This window comes from Equus asinus, chromosome 2 (assembly GCF_041296235.1).
Source record: "Equus asinus isolate D_3611 breed Donkey chromosome 2, EquAss-T2T_v2, whole genome shotgun sequence".
NCBI lineage: Eukaryota > Metazoa > Chordata > Mammalia > Perissodactyla > Equidae > Equus > Equus asinus.
In genome coordinates this window covers 192,626,299-192,639,193 of record NC_091791.1, presented here as the reverse complement: position 1 = coordinate 192,639,193, position 12,895 = coordinate 192,626,299, and the positions used below count along the sequence as shown (strand labels likewise).

At 47.2% G+C, this 12,895-nt stretch overlaps 1 protein-coding gene across 1 annotated transcript in view; it reads left to right on the top strand.

Annotated features, from left to right (window-relative positions):
- The window catches only part of PYGL (glycogen phosphorylase L), a 29,170-nt gene that overhangs the window by 15,544 nt on the left and 731 nt on the right, over positions 1–12,895 (top strand). Inside the window, exons 7-19 of the mRNA XM_014854254.3 lie at positions 264–346; positions 3,064–3,207; positions 3,436–3,528; positions 4,214–4,360; positions 4,658–4,821; positions 5,940–6,054; positions 6,603–6,704; positions 6,831–6,978; positions 7,094–7,152; positions 7,258–7,399; positions 8,767–8,974; positions 9,785–9,919; positions 10,370–10,436. Of these exons, the coding sequence (XP_014709740.1) occupies positions 264–346; positions 3,064–3,207; positions 3,436–3,528; positions 4,214–4,360; positions 4,658–4,821; positions 5,940–6,054; positions 6,603–6,704; positions 6,831–6,978; positions 7,094–7,152; positions 7,258–7,399; positions 8,767–8,974; positions 9,785–9,919; positions 10,370–10,436 (1,607 nt within the window). The remainder of the gene's footprint in view (positions 1–263; positions 347–3,063; positions 3,208–3,435; positions 3,529–4,213; positions 4,361–4,657; positions 4,822–5,939; positions 6,055–6,602; positions 6,705–6,830; positions 6,979–7,093; positions 7,153–7,257; positions 7,400–8,766; positions 8,975–9,784; positions 9,920–10,369; positions 10,437–12,895) is intronic.

Sequence of the window (12,895 nt, the reverse complement as noted above, 5' to 3'; positions counted from 1 at the left end):
AGCCTGGAGTTTCTGATCTGAACTCTTCGGTGACTAAGCAGCCATTTTATGGAGCGAGTATGGAGGACGTTTTTCAGGCAGTCCTCCAGTCTGGCCTCCTAGGCTCTCGTGTGAATCACAGCATGAAGGTCTATTGAAATACTTCTGGGTGTTTAGGAATTTTAGGAATCCCACAAGGCATGCAGCAGCATCAGGTGAGATCGGGGGCTTCGAGAACGGTGGCTGGCTCGTCTGTTAATTCTTTCCTCTAACCCTCCCCTCAGTTAACGTTGGAGACTACATCCAGGCTGTGCTGGACCGAAATCTGGCCGAGAACATCTCCCGGGTCCTCTACCCCAACGATAACGTGAGTGACCGAGCCTGCCCTCTCAGTGGGAACACAGCTGCTTATCTCAGAAGCACCTATGGAATAGTCCTATAAAGCGCATCTTTAATGCTGATTTTTTTTCCTTCAATGTGGACTCTCCATATCTCTTCCTGAATTTTCTAGACTTCTCCCATGCAAGTAAGGAAAACAAATTTGTACAATTCATGAAATCACAATTGGTATTTTCCCCTTGATAAGCGACCCTGTGACTATCCGGGAGGTCCCGTACGTGCATTTCAACATGAAACCTGGATACAGAAGATGAGGGAAAGCCCCACGTTCTTTCCAAACAGAAATTTCATCCAGAGTCAGAAGCCCCTGGAGCTTTCCTGGCTGGCCTCTTCCCCTTGTGGACAGGCTCTCCCCGGCCCTTTTCCCCCAGGCTAGGTGGAGTCATGGACCTCGGAGGAGACCCAGTAGCAAACACTTGTTTCTTGTGCCATTTATTCATTTCTTTATGTTTCTTCTTATAGGTGATTATTCCTAATTTTACACTAAAAATAGCTTAGCTAAAAACAAACATTTGGAACTGGATCCCAGATGGCCGCTAAGGATGCTTAGTTGGTTTAAATATACTTGGTTCTCACTTCTATATGGGTGAAATCATTTTCTTGAAGCAAAAATGATGTTTTAAACAATAATAATCTCAGAAGCAACCACATTAGTACTCTGCGCTACAAAGATGGCATAAAACACGGATTTCGGGACCAGGACATAAATGGTCCTTAAGGCCAGATGTCCACTTGGTTTTAAACCCCAGTCTCGAAGGAGGATGAAGTTTGTCACAGCATTTTCAGGAAATTAATGGTTTTTATTATTTTTTCTTTGGGAAAAATGTTGTGACTTCAGTACATTTCAGAGAAATCTCTAAACCAAAAGCAAAAGGTGGTTCTATTTCCTGGCTTCCCAGTCCGGGGCCATACTGCCTCGCCTGGCCCAGCCTGAAGGATTATTTAACTGGAAGGGGCTTGAAATTCCTCCTCTATCTTCAGTAAGGACCAAACCTAACTTTACTTGGAAATAACTATCTACAGCAGTTGACAGCGTGTCCTAGGTTGGCACGGGGGCCAAGGTGACTGAATCGCTGGGTAAGCGGTAGCCCTCAGGGTCACGCTTGTTGCTAAGTACGAGCTGATGAATCATTTTTGTAGTGTAATTACAAGAACAGATCCATTCCGTCTCCCCAATGCGGCTCTAATCTAGACATTAGTCTAAGAGTCTGTCCTCCATCTGCACTAGGTAGGTACTTTTTCCTTGCTTAAAGCTCTTTAAAGGCTTCTGATCACCTCTAAGGGAAGTACAGAATCTTAGCCGCGCTCCCTGTGTTCCTCATCGACACGGTCGTGAGTTCTCTGCTGCATCCACGGCCATCTCGCCTCGGCCACCAGGTCCCAGCAGTGTGTGACCGTTGCCCTGTTCTGTCCCCTCATGCCGGCCCAGGCTCCCTCTGTCTGCAGGCACACTCTGTGCCCGTCTGACAAATCCTACTCATCTTTCAGGGCTCAGGTAAAGAATTACTTCCCCAAGGACGATGTATATACTTAAATAGAACATACATTTTTTAAAAAATTGTCACCTTGTCTTTAAAGCCTTGTTTACACATCTCTCTCTTCCCACTAGTTTGAACTTTTTGCAGTCAGTGATTACGTTTAACTAATCATTTTATTTCTAGGGCATTAAAATTCCGTAACTGAGTAAATGTTTAAATTCATTTTGGATGGATTCATAGTGCCTTTTTTTTTAGAATAATGATTTCATTATAATTTTTACCATGATACATGCCATTAGAAAAAAAAAAAGTAAGCAAAATAAAATAGTACCAAGAAGAAAGTAAAAAAAAGTTCCAAATTCTGCCTGTAAATCCCCATTGGTGGTATCAATCCAGAAAGTTTCCTATTAATTACTTTTAATTTTTAATTTGGTTTTTAAATTTTTGTCAAAGTTATACATGCACGTAGTTTAAACAGAAAAACAGTTCTTAAGAGGCTCACATGAAAGCAGTCTCCACTTCCCACTTCCCAGAAGCGACTGGGTCCCCTCGCTCTATTCGATTTTCTGGACACTTACCTCCATGTACCTAATAACATACTATTGTTGCTACTCCTTGATTTTCCTGTTTTTATGGTCGTTTGTTGACTCCCCACTCTTAAAGGTGGGAATAGAGCTCCCTTCCTCCCACGTCCTCCCACCCCCACCACACAAACACGCATTTCCTCTCCCCTGTTCTCTCAACGTCATCACGTCATCATTTTCATTGGCTCCTTAATCAGCGTTTAAATTATTTGTTGGTGATGGTGCTGTCCGCACGCACCCGGTGCTGCCACTTCCTGAGCCTCTGGGGTCTTTGATGTGTAGGTGGAGTTGCTTGTGGGCACTTCTCCACTACCAGGGCAGGAGTCAGCTTTCCTGGGTCTTCTGGCTCCGTTACCACTTCTCCATCTGTTTCCAGCTTCTAAAAAGCTGTTGCTGTTGTCTTCTCTCCGGTTCCCTTCATCCTTTATCTCCACAATCCCTTTACTGTCATTGAATGGCATTTCAGGAGAGAGCAAGGCTAATGCTTGGTGTTCAACCTGCCGTCTTGCCCCAGATGGAAGTCCAGTGGGCTTCAGACTTAACGTTCTCTGGGAGGCGGCACCAGTCACGGTTGGCCACGCCTAACATGCGAGCCGCCCTCACTCCATCTCTCTGGCTTGTAGTTTTTTGAAGGCAAGGAGCTGAGATTGAAGCAGGAGTATTTTGTGGTGGCTGCTACCTTGCAAGATATCATCCGACGTTTCAAAGCCTGCAAGTTTGGCTCCTCCGAGAAAGTCAAGACTACATTTGATGCCTTTCCAGATCAGGCAAGTATTCAGTGTGTGAACGCAGGTGGGGGCACCTGAGGGGGTCAGGACTGCCTGCCAGATCTATTCCTCTCTCCCAGCGCTGAAAAAGGCGTGTGGGTGTAGCATGCTAAAGCCTTTCCTAGAAGGCGGACGTTTAGCTTGATGCTTTGCCCAGCGTGCGTGAGGACGAGGAAGCCAGACCCGGGCCATCTGCCACTTGCATGCTGATGTCTTTTCCCCACATAGGTTGCCATCCAGCTGAATGACACTCACCCTGCACTCGCCATCCCTGAGCTGATGAGGATTTTTGTGGATATTGAAAAATTGCCCTGGTCCAAGGTCTGTATAGTTTAGCTTCTTTTTCCTTCAATTAATCAGAATATCTATGGCTAATAGATTTTGCCAAAAGCTCCTTCTATGGTTTTTCAAGACAAGTTACTGTTGCTAAGTTCCAACAGGTGAAGGTAAATTTTGCCCCAGTGCTGACCTTTCTCTGTCCTTACTCCTTTATAGGGACTAACGCCAAGAAATAAATAAACACGTTCCTAACGGGATGCAGCTCTGTAGCTGTATAAGCCCTGTGCTGTGTTTACCATTTCTGTGTCTAAAGGATTCTTAACTAAACCCTCTAACCTCGGAACACAGCTAATTGAGAGGATCCCCATCGCTTTGCAAGTCGGTATTTCAAACACACCTTGTGCCTTCTCAGCGCATTACTTAAGTTTTATTCCTCAAATTGTTTTTTATTTAATGAGTAAAAGGATAGTAGAGAAGATTTATCAGCATACTGTCTTAAGTTTTATGTTTTACAAATAGTACAAATTTACAAATAGCTGCTTTTTTTCCCCCAAAAAACATGTTCCCACTTCTCCACACCACCGGGAACCTGTTGGGATGGAGAGCGTCTAATGTACACACACGGACAGCATCGTCCTGTGGAGACGGTCGGCCCTGAGCAATGGGCGGTGCGCTGCGGGGCAGCCTCTCTCGCAGAGGAAAGCGGCTAAGGCCCCCTTTCCCTCAGGCGTGGGAGCTCACCCAGAAGACCTTTGCGTACACCAACCACACCGTGCTGCCAGAGGCCCTGGAGCGCTGGCCCGTGGAGCTGGTGGAGAAGTTGCTTCCTCGACATTTGCAGATCATTTATGAGATCAATCAGAAGCACTTGGATGTGAGTCATTTTAAGAGATTCGTACCCCTTTTGAGAAGGAGGACTTGAGCTGTTAGGGTGGCTGGGGTGTTCCCTCTCACCAAACTTGAAGCCAGACGTCTCTCAATTACTGACACATCACAAGTATTCAAGACCGGGCGGGGCTCTCTTAAAGCATTTTTGCGAAAATACTAAGTGGAGGGGTGATGGCCCCTCCATCGAGGTGACCCAGCACCCCCCCCCCCCGTGGGAGGGAAGTTTTATATTTGCACCATCAGACACTCAAGTGACCGCAAGGCTTCTGTCTTCCTTTGGTAGAGGATTGCAGCCTTGTTTCCTAAGGATGTGGACCGTCTGAGAAGGATGTCTCTGATAGAAGAGGAAGGAGGCAAAAGGATCAACATGGCCCATCTCTGCATCGTGGGCTCCCATGCTGTGAACGGCGTGGCTAAAATCCACTCAGACATCGTGAAGACCCAAGTGTGAGCCTTCCTTCCTGTGGGCGTGGGTCTGACGTTGCTCCGTTACTGGGGCGGTGCTGGTAAACTCAGGGTTGCATCTCGAGATGAGGAAAGGCCCTGTCAAAATGCTTAAAAGTGTTTTCTTCTTGTCGAGGAAAATAATCCATAACCAATCTATAAATGAAAATTTGGGTGAGTTTATTCTGAACTGAAATCTGAGGATTATAACCTGGGAGAGTCTTTCCACAAAGGAACAGAGCACTCCAAAGAAGTGGGGGTACACAGGGTGGTTATATACCCTCAAAGAGGGTGTTTCACATATGATTGAAGTGTCCCTCCCACAGTAGTCACGAGATTGCCCTGTGGGCACAGCACTTGATGGACACAGCAGGTAGTGGTCTGCTATCTCGGAGGGCGTAGCAGGAGGCAAATCTGTTGTCTTGAGCTGGGTGGTTACAGGCAGTGGGCGTACCACGAGGCAAGTCTATTGTCTTGAGCTGGGCAGTCACAGGCGGGTGCCGCAAGCAGTCAGTTCCTAGCCCAAAGAAAGGTGCTTAAAACCCTTAAAGAAATGCCAATGTTGGGAGGGGAAGAGAAGTTGCACCTTTATCTCAAGGGCCTTTGCTCTTGCCATAGGGAATCTCTAAAGCAGATATGCAATGCATGCTCAACGGCCACCGTCAGGCCCTTTTGGAAAGACAAGGTCAGGCCGAATTAGGTTTACACAAAATGACTTCCTCGTATACTCCAATATATCCTATTACTTGCCATTTTTATTTGTCATTCTATACAAAAAACACTTCTCTTAAAAAAGAAAAGAAAAGGACTTCTTCTCTGAACCATCCTAATTCTAGACTTAGGAGCCAAAAAGAACACCTATTCTGCTGAAAAGTCTGGTATGTATGTCAGTGCCAGGAAATTGTATGGAGGTGACTAGATTTGGGGTTTTTCTTGTAATTAGTTTGCATTGAAAATGGACTTCTGTTTAGAGTGACAGCCATTGCTGCTGTCAGCCGTGCCTCTACCTTTATGAAATGTTTCTAAGCCTCCCCTTGGCTCCTTGAATGTAACTCTGAACTTGAGCGCACAGCAGCCTGCCGTTTCAGCCACGTTCAGTGACATGTCTCTTCTGCCTCCAGGTTCAAGGACTTCAGTGAGCTGGAACCAGACAAGTTTCAGAATAAAACCAATGGGATCACGCCAAGGCGCTGGCTCCTGCTCTGCAACCCTGGGCTCGCGGAGTTAATAGCGGAGGTGACTGGGAGGACAGGGAGGGAGGCCGGCTGGGACGCGAGGGGCACGTGAGTGCACTTACAATCGCAGACGGACGTGCGCAGGGCCAGCGTCCACCGCGTGCAGCCTGGGCAGGCCCACAAGGCTCCGCACTTGATCCAATTCTCTGCTGCAGCCATCTGGAAAGTCTTAATTTTTGAACCAGGGGCCCCACACATTCCGTGGCTGGTCCTGGCTCACAGTCCCCCTACGATGCACAGACGGAAGGTGGTGCCCTGTGTAGTCAACGAGGGTAATAAAGGCCATGTCAGGAACTCGTGGAACCTGGGTTCTCTGTCACCCTTGTAGGTGGATTTCCTGTGCTTAACACTTAATACCACTGAGGTTCTAGCAAGGACACCAGCAAAGTGTCCTCCGTCGCAGCATTTCTAGCCTCTCCTGTGGGCTGTGTGGTGGGCGAGCTCCCTGGGAGCTGTGGGTGAGCACAAGCAGTCGCACCAGACAGATGCTGTTCATTTGGGCTTGACTGCTTTCCCTGATTAAAGTCACATTCTCCTTTTAACTGAAAGAAAATTGGAGAAGACTACGTGAAGGATTTGAGCCAGCTGACGAGGCTGCACGGCTTCCTGGGTGATGACGTCTTCCTCCGGGAAATCGCCAACGTGAAGCAGGTGAGGCTTCTGGGGAGGAGTCTTGCCCTGGAACTTGTTTTGAGGGTTTGAGCTCCAGTTTCTAAAAACAGACCACCCCGTGCTTCTAAGTCAGAACGGCTCTGGCCCCGTCCCCTGTCTCAACAGGAGAACAAGCTGAAGTTTTCTCAGTTCCTGGAGAAGGAGTACAAAATGAAGATCAACCCCTCCTCCATGTTCGACGTGCACGTGAAGAGGATCCACGAGTACAAGCGGCAGCTCTTGAATTGCCTGCATGTGGTCACCATGTACAACCGTGAGTCCGCCCAGAGCCACCACCACGCCCCCAGAGATGGAAGCACATTCTCCGTGTAGGCCTCCCCACCCCCACCAACCATCCTCCATTCCATCCACTTCTCCATCTTTTTCAGGCATTAAGAAAGACCCTAAGAAGTTATTCGTGCCCAGAACGGTTATAATTGGTGGGAAAGTAAGTTGATTCTATTCACGGGGAACTTGGGGGCTGTGATTTCCTGCCATTTCTCCCCTTCATCTCGAATGCCTTCCGTCAGTGTGTTTGACATTCTTCCCCAAGGCTGCCCCAGGATATCACATGGCCAAGATGATCATAAAGCTGATCACTTCAGTGGCAGATGTGGTGAACAATGACCCAGTGGTTGGAAGCAAGTTGAAACTCATCTTCTTGGAGAACTACAGAGTGTCTCTTGCTGAAAAAGGTAGGCCCTCGTCGCAGCCGTGCAGGGCCAGGGAAAGTCCTAGGGCAAGACTGCATGGTACGGCTGACCTCAGGAGCCCGCCACTTAGGACAGGAGGTGTCACTGTCCGGGCAGAATAGGGGCCTAAGCTAAGAACTTTAAGGTGCTCAACTGAGTGAGACTGTCGTCCCCAGAGTCAATATCCCAGCTTACATTTGCAAGCACGTTTTCCTCCCAGCTGGTCAGAGCTGGGGGTGGAGGAGGCGGCCCTGAGGTTTTGATGACACGCAGACAGTGCTCTACAAAAGGCAGGGCAGGGCTTCAGTTCCCAGCCCCACAGACTCCTCACGTCACTTGGTGGAAGGAAGGACTGCCATTTGTTCATGTGACAATAGGGAACGAGGACAGACATCAAGCTGCCAAAGCACGAGGCTGAGATGTGCCTCCAATGGGCACTCTGGGATCAAGCGTGGAGTCCCGGTGGGGACAGCCAGGCTGACAAGCCAACATGCCTCTCTCTGCCGCTGGGACCTTTGCTTATTTGCATCACGTGCTCACAGAGCACCATCCACATGCAAATGCAACTGTGTACTCACCCATTTTGCAAACCGAAAAGGGACCTTTCTCTTTTCGAGGTGTTTTTCGGTCCTCTGATGTTACAGTTTAAGAACTGTCTGCATGAAGAGAAAGGAGCCAGGTGCCTATGGATACAAATGAAGGTATATCTAACTCACAAATAAGCTCTCAAAGTAAAGCAGAGAATTGCACCTGACCTTTGTAGCCAAAGGTGGGGGGCCCTTCGGCAGCAATAATTTGTGTGTCAATCAGGCAGGAAGGTCAGAGACTTGGTGTCCAGCCCTGCACACCTCAGTCTCGTGGCTTATTTCCCTGTGGGAATGTGAGTGGCAGAGGGGAGGTGAGCAGTGGAAGGAATGCAGACAATCCAGGTTCCTCAGTGGCAAGAGAGGGGTCAGGAGAGACTCCGAATTTTAACGATCAAGAAGGAGAAATTTCAATGTATTTTATAAAGTAAAAGAAATAAAAATAAAACCCTAACAAAAATTGGAAGGAAGACAGGGGAGAAGTGTAGTGTTGGCTTCCACAGCAGAGCATTGCTAGATGCCTTTTATAGTTTATAGACCAAGGAAGAGTAGTATGAGCCTATGGTTGTTTAGCATCGTGGCCATAACTGCCATCAAAAATGGATGAAAGCAGTTGCCCGCATCAAGGGGAAGAGTGGGATCCGTCCTTCTACACCATTTGACTATTGGTCTCGACGTGCACCTACCTACTTGAGCGACGAGAACAGGCCAGCTGGTTAAGTGCTCAGACACATACAGCCAGATCTGGAGAGACAGGTCCCTCATTCTCACGTGTCTTGCCTACAGTCATCCCAGCCACAGATCTGTCGCAGCAGATTTCCACTGCAGGCACCGAAGCCTCGGGGACAGGCAACATGAAGTTCATGCTGAATGGGGCCCTGACCATCGGGACCATGGATGGGGCCAACGTGGAAATGGCAGAGGAAGCAGGGGAAGAGAACCTGTTCATCTTTGGCATGAGAGTAGCTGATGTGGCTGCTTTGGACAAGAAAGGGTGAGAGAGCGGCCCCTCCTTGTTGGGCAGGCCCCCCAGGGTACAGTAAGAGGCACAGGTGCATGGGGTTGCTGCTCTTTGTTACCAGCCATAGCAGAGCTGGCCTCAGTGAGCTCTTCCATCCTCTGCATCTGTGATTTTTACTTTGATCAAAGGATAAACCAGTTTCTAGTTGAAGTTTTTACCTGTAATTTAAACCACCTAGCGTTCCTTTAAGATCTAAAGGAGATGGATTGAAATGTGGTGGAGGATGGGGATGGATGTTCAGAAGCACCCAAGAATACCTGTTTCACTTAATGTCTTGAAAGGTTTATTAAGCCAGATTCAAACAGGAAATAGAGAAAGAGCACTGTCCGAAGGAACTATGGGGATCACAAAAGTGGGAGGGGGTCAAATACACTTCCTGACCCTTGGAAATAAATCTCCACTCAGTAGCAACAAATTTGGGAATCTGTGGGTCCAAAAAGTAACTGGTCCACTTAACATAACGCTTGTTGAGAGCTGTAAAGTCTGCTCTGAAATGCATCTTACTGTATTTTACCGGATGGCACTGCTGCTCTGTGACTAGAATTTTTATTCTCTACTGTCCTTTGTGTCTTTAGTCACAAGGAAATACACAAATTTAGGGAGGAAACAATGTCAAGATCTCATCAAATATTATTTATACCCATGTTGACCTCTATAATGACTTCTAGAAATGTTCGTATTTCTGAATGCATTTTTCACAGTTAATGTCATGTCTGGTGTGTTGTTAATCACCAACACTCACAGAACATCCTCTTATCACCCCCACCTCCACTCGACACCCAGGTATCAGGCAAAGGAATATTACGAGGCACTTCCGGAGCTGAGGCTGGCCATTGATCAAATTGACAACGGCTTCTTTTCTCCCAAGCAGCCTGACCTCTTCAAAGACTTAATCAACATGCTCTTTTATCATGACAGGTGAGTTCCCGCGAGAACACGGTGATATTGGGGCCATGAAAAGGGGATGAGAACATCTTAAACCAGCTACAATCCCTCCGCGTGGATTAGCTTAGATCTGTAATTCTGATAAGCTAACCTACGCCTGGAAAGAAAAATTAGACCTTCTCCACTAGTAATGCCAGGAAGGCTTGAGAGTAAGACTCACAGTCTGGTATTCTCCTCCTCTTTCCGTGGTGCGCCCAGCTTTCAGATGCATCCGTAGGATGACATTCTGACATGTGGGAAGAACCATGGAAAGGTTGAGGGCTGGGTAAAATTCTTGTAAATAGAAATGTAAGTTTGGTAAGCTAGCCATTACATAAACTAGCCTGACATTAAGCAAAAGAGATTTTAAATGGAGTCTTAGCACACATCTGTTAATGAGGCTTTGTGTTGTCTTCTTTTTTCCTTCCAATCACAAAAAAACAGGTTTAAAGTCTTTGCAGACTATGAAGCCTACGTCAAGTGTCAAGAAAAAGTCAGCCAGCTGTACATGGTGAGTGCACTGCCGAGACTTAGAAAGGAAACAGTTTACTATGGTTAATTAAAATTTCTGTGTCTTTTTATTAAATCTGTATAACAGGACCCCATTAACGAATCAGAAAAGACAAGTGAGGCAACTGTCTAGGTTATTAAGATCAAAATTTGACTTTTCCCAAGTTCAGGCAGAGGTTGAGATTTGACATTTCAGTAGCACTTGTAAGTTTTTTACTAAGTAAAAAATCTCAAATAATTCAATATTTATTGAGTACCCACCATGTAGCAGGCATGTCCTGGAAGCTAAGGGTATAAAGCCAAATTAAATACCATTTCACCCACTCATTCATTCCACAGAGAGGCTTGGGGCCTTCTTGGCAGGCACTGTGCTGGGCACCAAGACCCCAGCAGGACAAAGTCGGGGCCCCCCAATAGCCCCCTCCTCTCAAGGAGCCTGGTTAGTGCTGGGGTCTTTAACAGAAGTGCGCATCAGAACCCCAGGGCAGCTTTTTCAAAGTATGATGCCAGCCCCCTTCTGAGAGATTCTGATGCAGTAGTCGGTGGGGTCCCATCAGTGTTTGAAAAGCCTGCTAAGATGGCTCTCAGGCTGAGTCTCCATTCACTGAGATGAGGACTAACCCCTGTTCTTTGAACATTGCAAAACAGGTCCCTCTCCTGGGTTGCCCATAGGGTGAGGCCATATGAATAGAATATGAATGCACAGAAAGAGGGAAGGTTTCGTATTTGAATTAAAAAAAAAGAAAGAGGGGCTGGCCCCATTGCCCCGTGGTTGAGTTCGCGCACTCCACCTCTGCGGCCCAGGGTTTTGCCAGTTTGGATCCTGCGTGCAGACATGGCACAGCTCGTTAAGCCATGCTGAGGTGGCATTCCACATGCCACAACCAAAAGGATCTGTAACTAGAATATACAACTATGCACTGGGGGTGCTTTGGGGAGGAGAAGAAGAAGAAGAAAAAAAAAGAAGGGCAACAGATGTTAGCTCAGGGCCAATCTTTAAAAAAAAGCGAGAGCTGTGTGAGCAACCCTTTACATGCAACATCTTTATGAACTAGCCCAGCCCTCCAGGAGCATTTGGTGAGTATATGGAAAGGTTGATCCTCTCTCATAGGAAAGACTTAGTAACTGCAGGCAGCACAGAAGAACAGATGCAGAAGGAGGCGGCTTGTGCCAAGACTCATGACGGGGGTGCTTGCGGTCGATGCCTATGAGCCTCTGGGCACAGCTGCCCTTGCCCACACAGTCTCCACTTCTGTCTTCCAACTAGAAAGCCACTAGACAGCAGAACACCAGGGTCCCCACAATCTCCACCTCCTGCCCTCTGGGCACACCAGTCACTACTTCCAACAGGAGCACGCTTCACTACCATTTCTCTCCATTCCTTTCCCACAGCAGGCGACAGGTGGCTCCTACAGTCATCCCAGACGTCCCATTGGGCTTTTAAAATAGGATCACTCAAGGCCTGTGCTGCTTTACAGCTCTTATCTTCTGGTAGACTCCTGTCCAGTCCCCAGAAGTGTGTAGACCAGTCAGTTCAAGTTCATGGCCATAAGCAAGGAGGGGCAGCACAGAGGTAAGCTGAGTGGCTCCCTGCCTGCTTCCTGAGCACAAGAGAGCAACCACATGTGGCCTCAAGAACTCAGAGTCAGGACAGAACATGGTGCCCTCTAGCTCCTTCCTCCTGATCTCAACCCATGCTTGTCCGAAGAAAGCCTATGGGGGAAAAGAATAGAAACAAAAGGGAGCAGGAAAGGAAAATAAGAGCGAGGGCAAGGACAAATGTGAAGGTCAGGTGGCACAACAGGTCGCTCCTGTGACGTTATGGCCCAAATCCAGACGCCCAGCTGGAAGGCCAGCACTTGGTCCGATCTTTCTTGTTCATTAGTGCAAACTGCAGTTTTTACTCTCGACAATCATTGTCTTCTCAGGCTTAGAGAACATATCCCACGTGGTTGGGAACTGTATTCATTATCCTTTAAATAGTTAAAGAAAGTGAAGACAGGGAGCTTTTACTCTCTTCTTTTAGTAGGTTTCCAAAGTCTGAATAAACTGATTTCAGACTCTCTGTTGCTGTACCTTAAGGAGTGATGGTAGTTTCAGGTTTTCTTTTAAATGCTTATCTGCGTTACTAATGGCTTTGAATCATGTTCTGGTCATTTCCAATGAACTTTTAGAGTTCTTTACAAAATCATGGGGCTGTAAAATAGCTTCTTATATTCTTTTACGTAAAAATTGTGGGATTTGGATATTATACATTTTATTAAGGATAAGGTCTTAATTCCTCCTGTTTTGAAACGCCAGTGGAGTATTTAGGCTTCAGTGTAAACCTACTGGGGCATCAACCTTCAGAAAGAACAGAAGAGAGGTGGTCAGTGAGACCCCGTTGGATTCGTGCCTGTGTGAGAGCGCACGGTCTAGAGTAGCGCTCCTCAGACTCGGAGCCGCAGGTTCAGTCTCTGG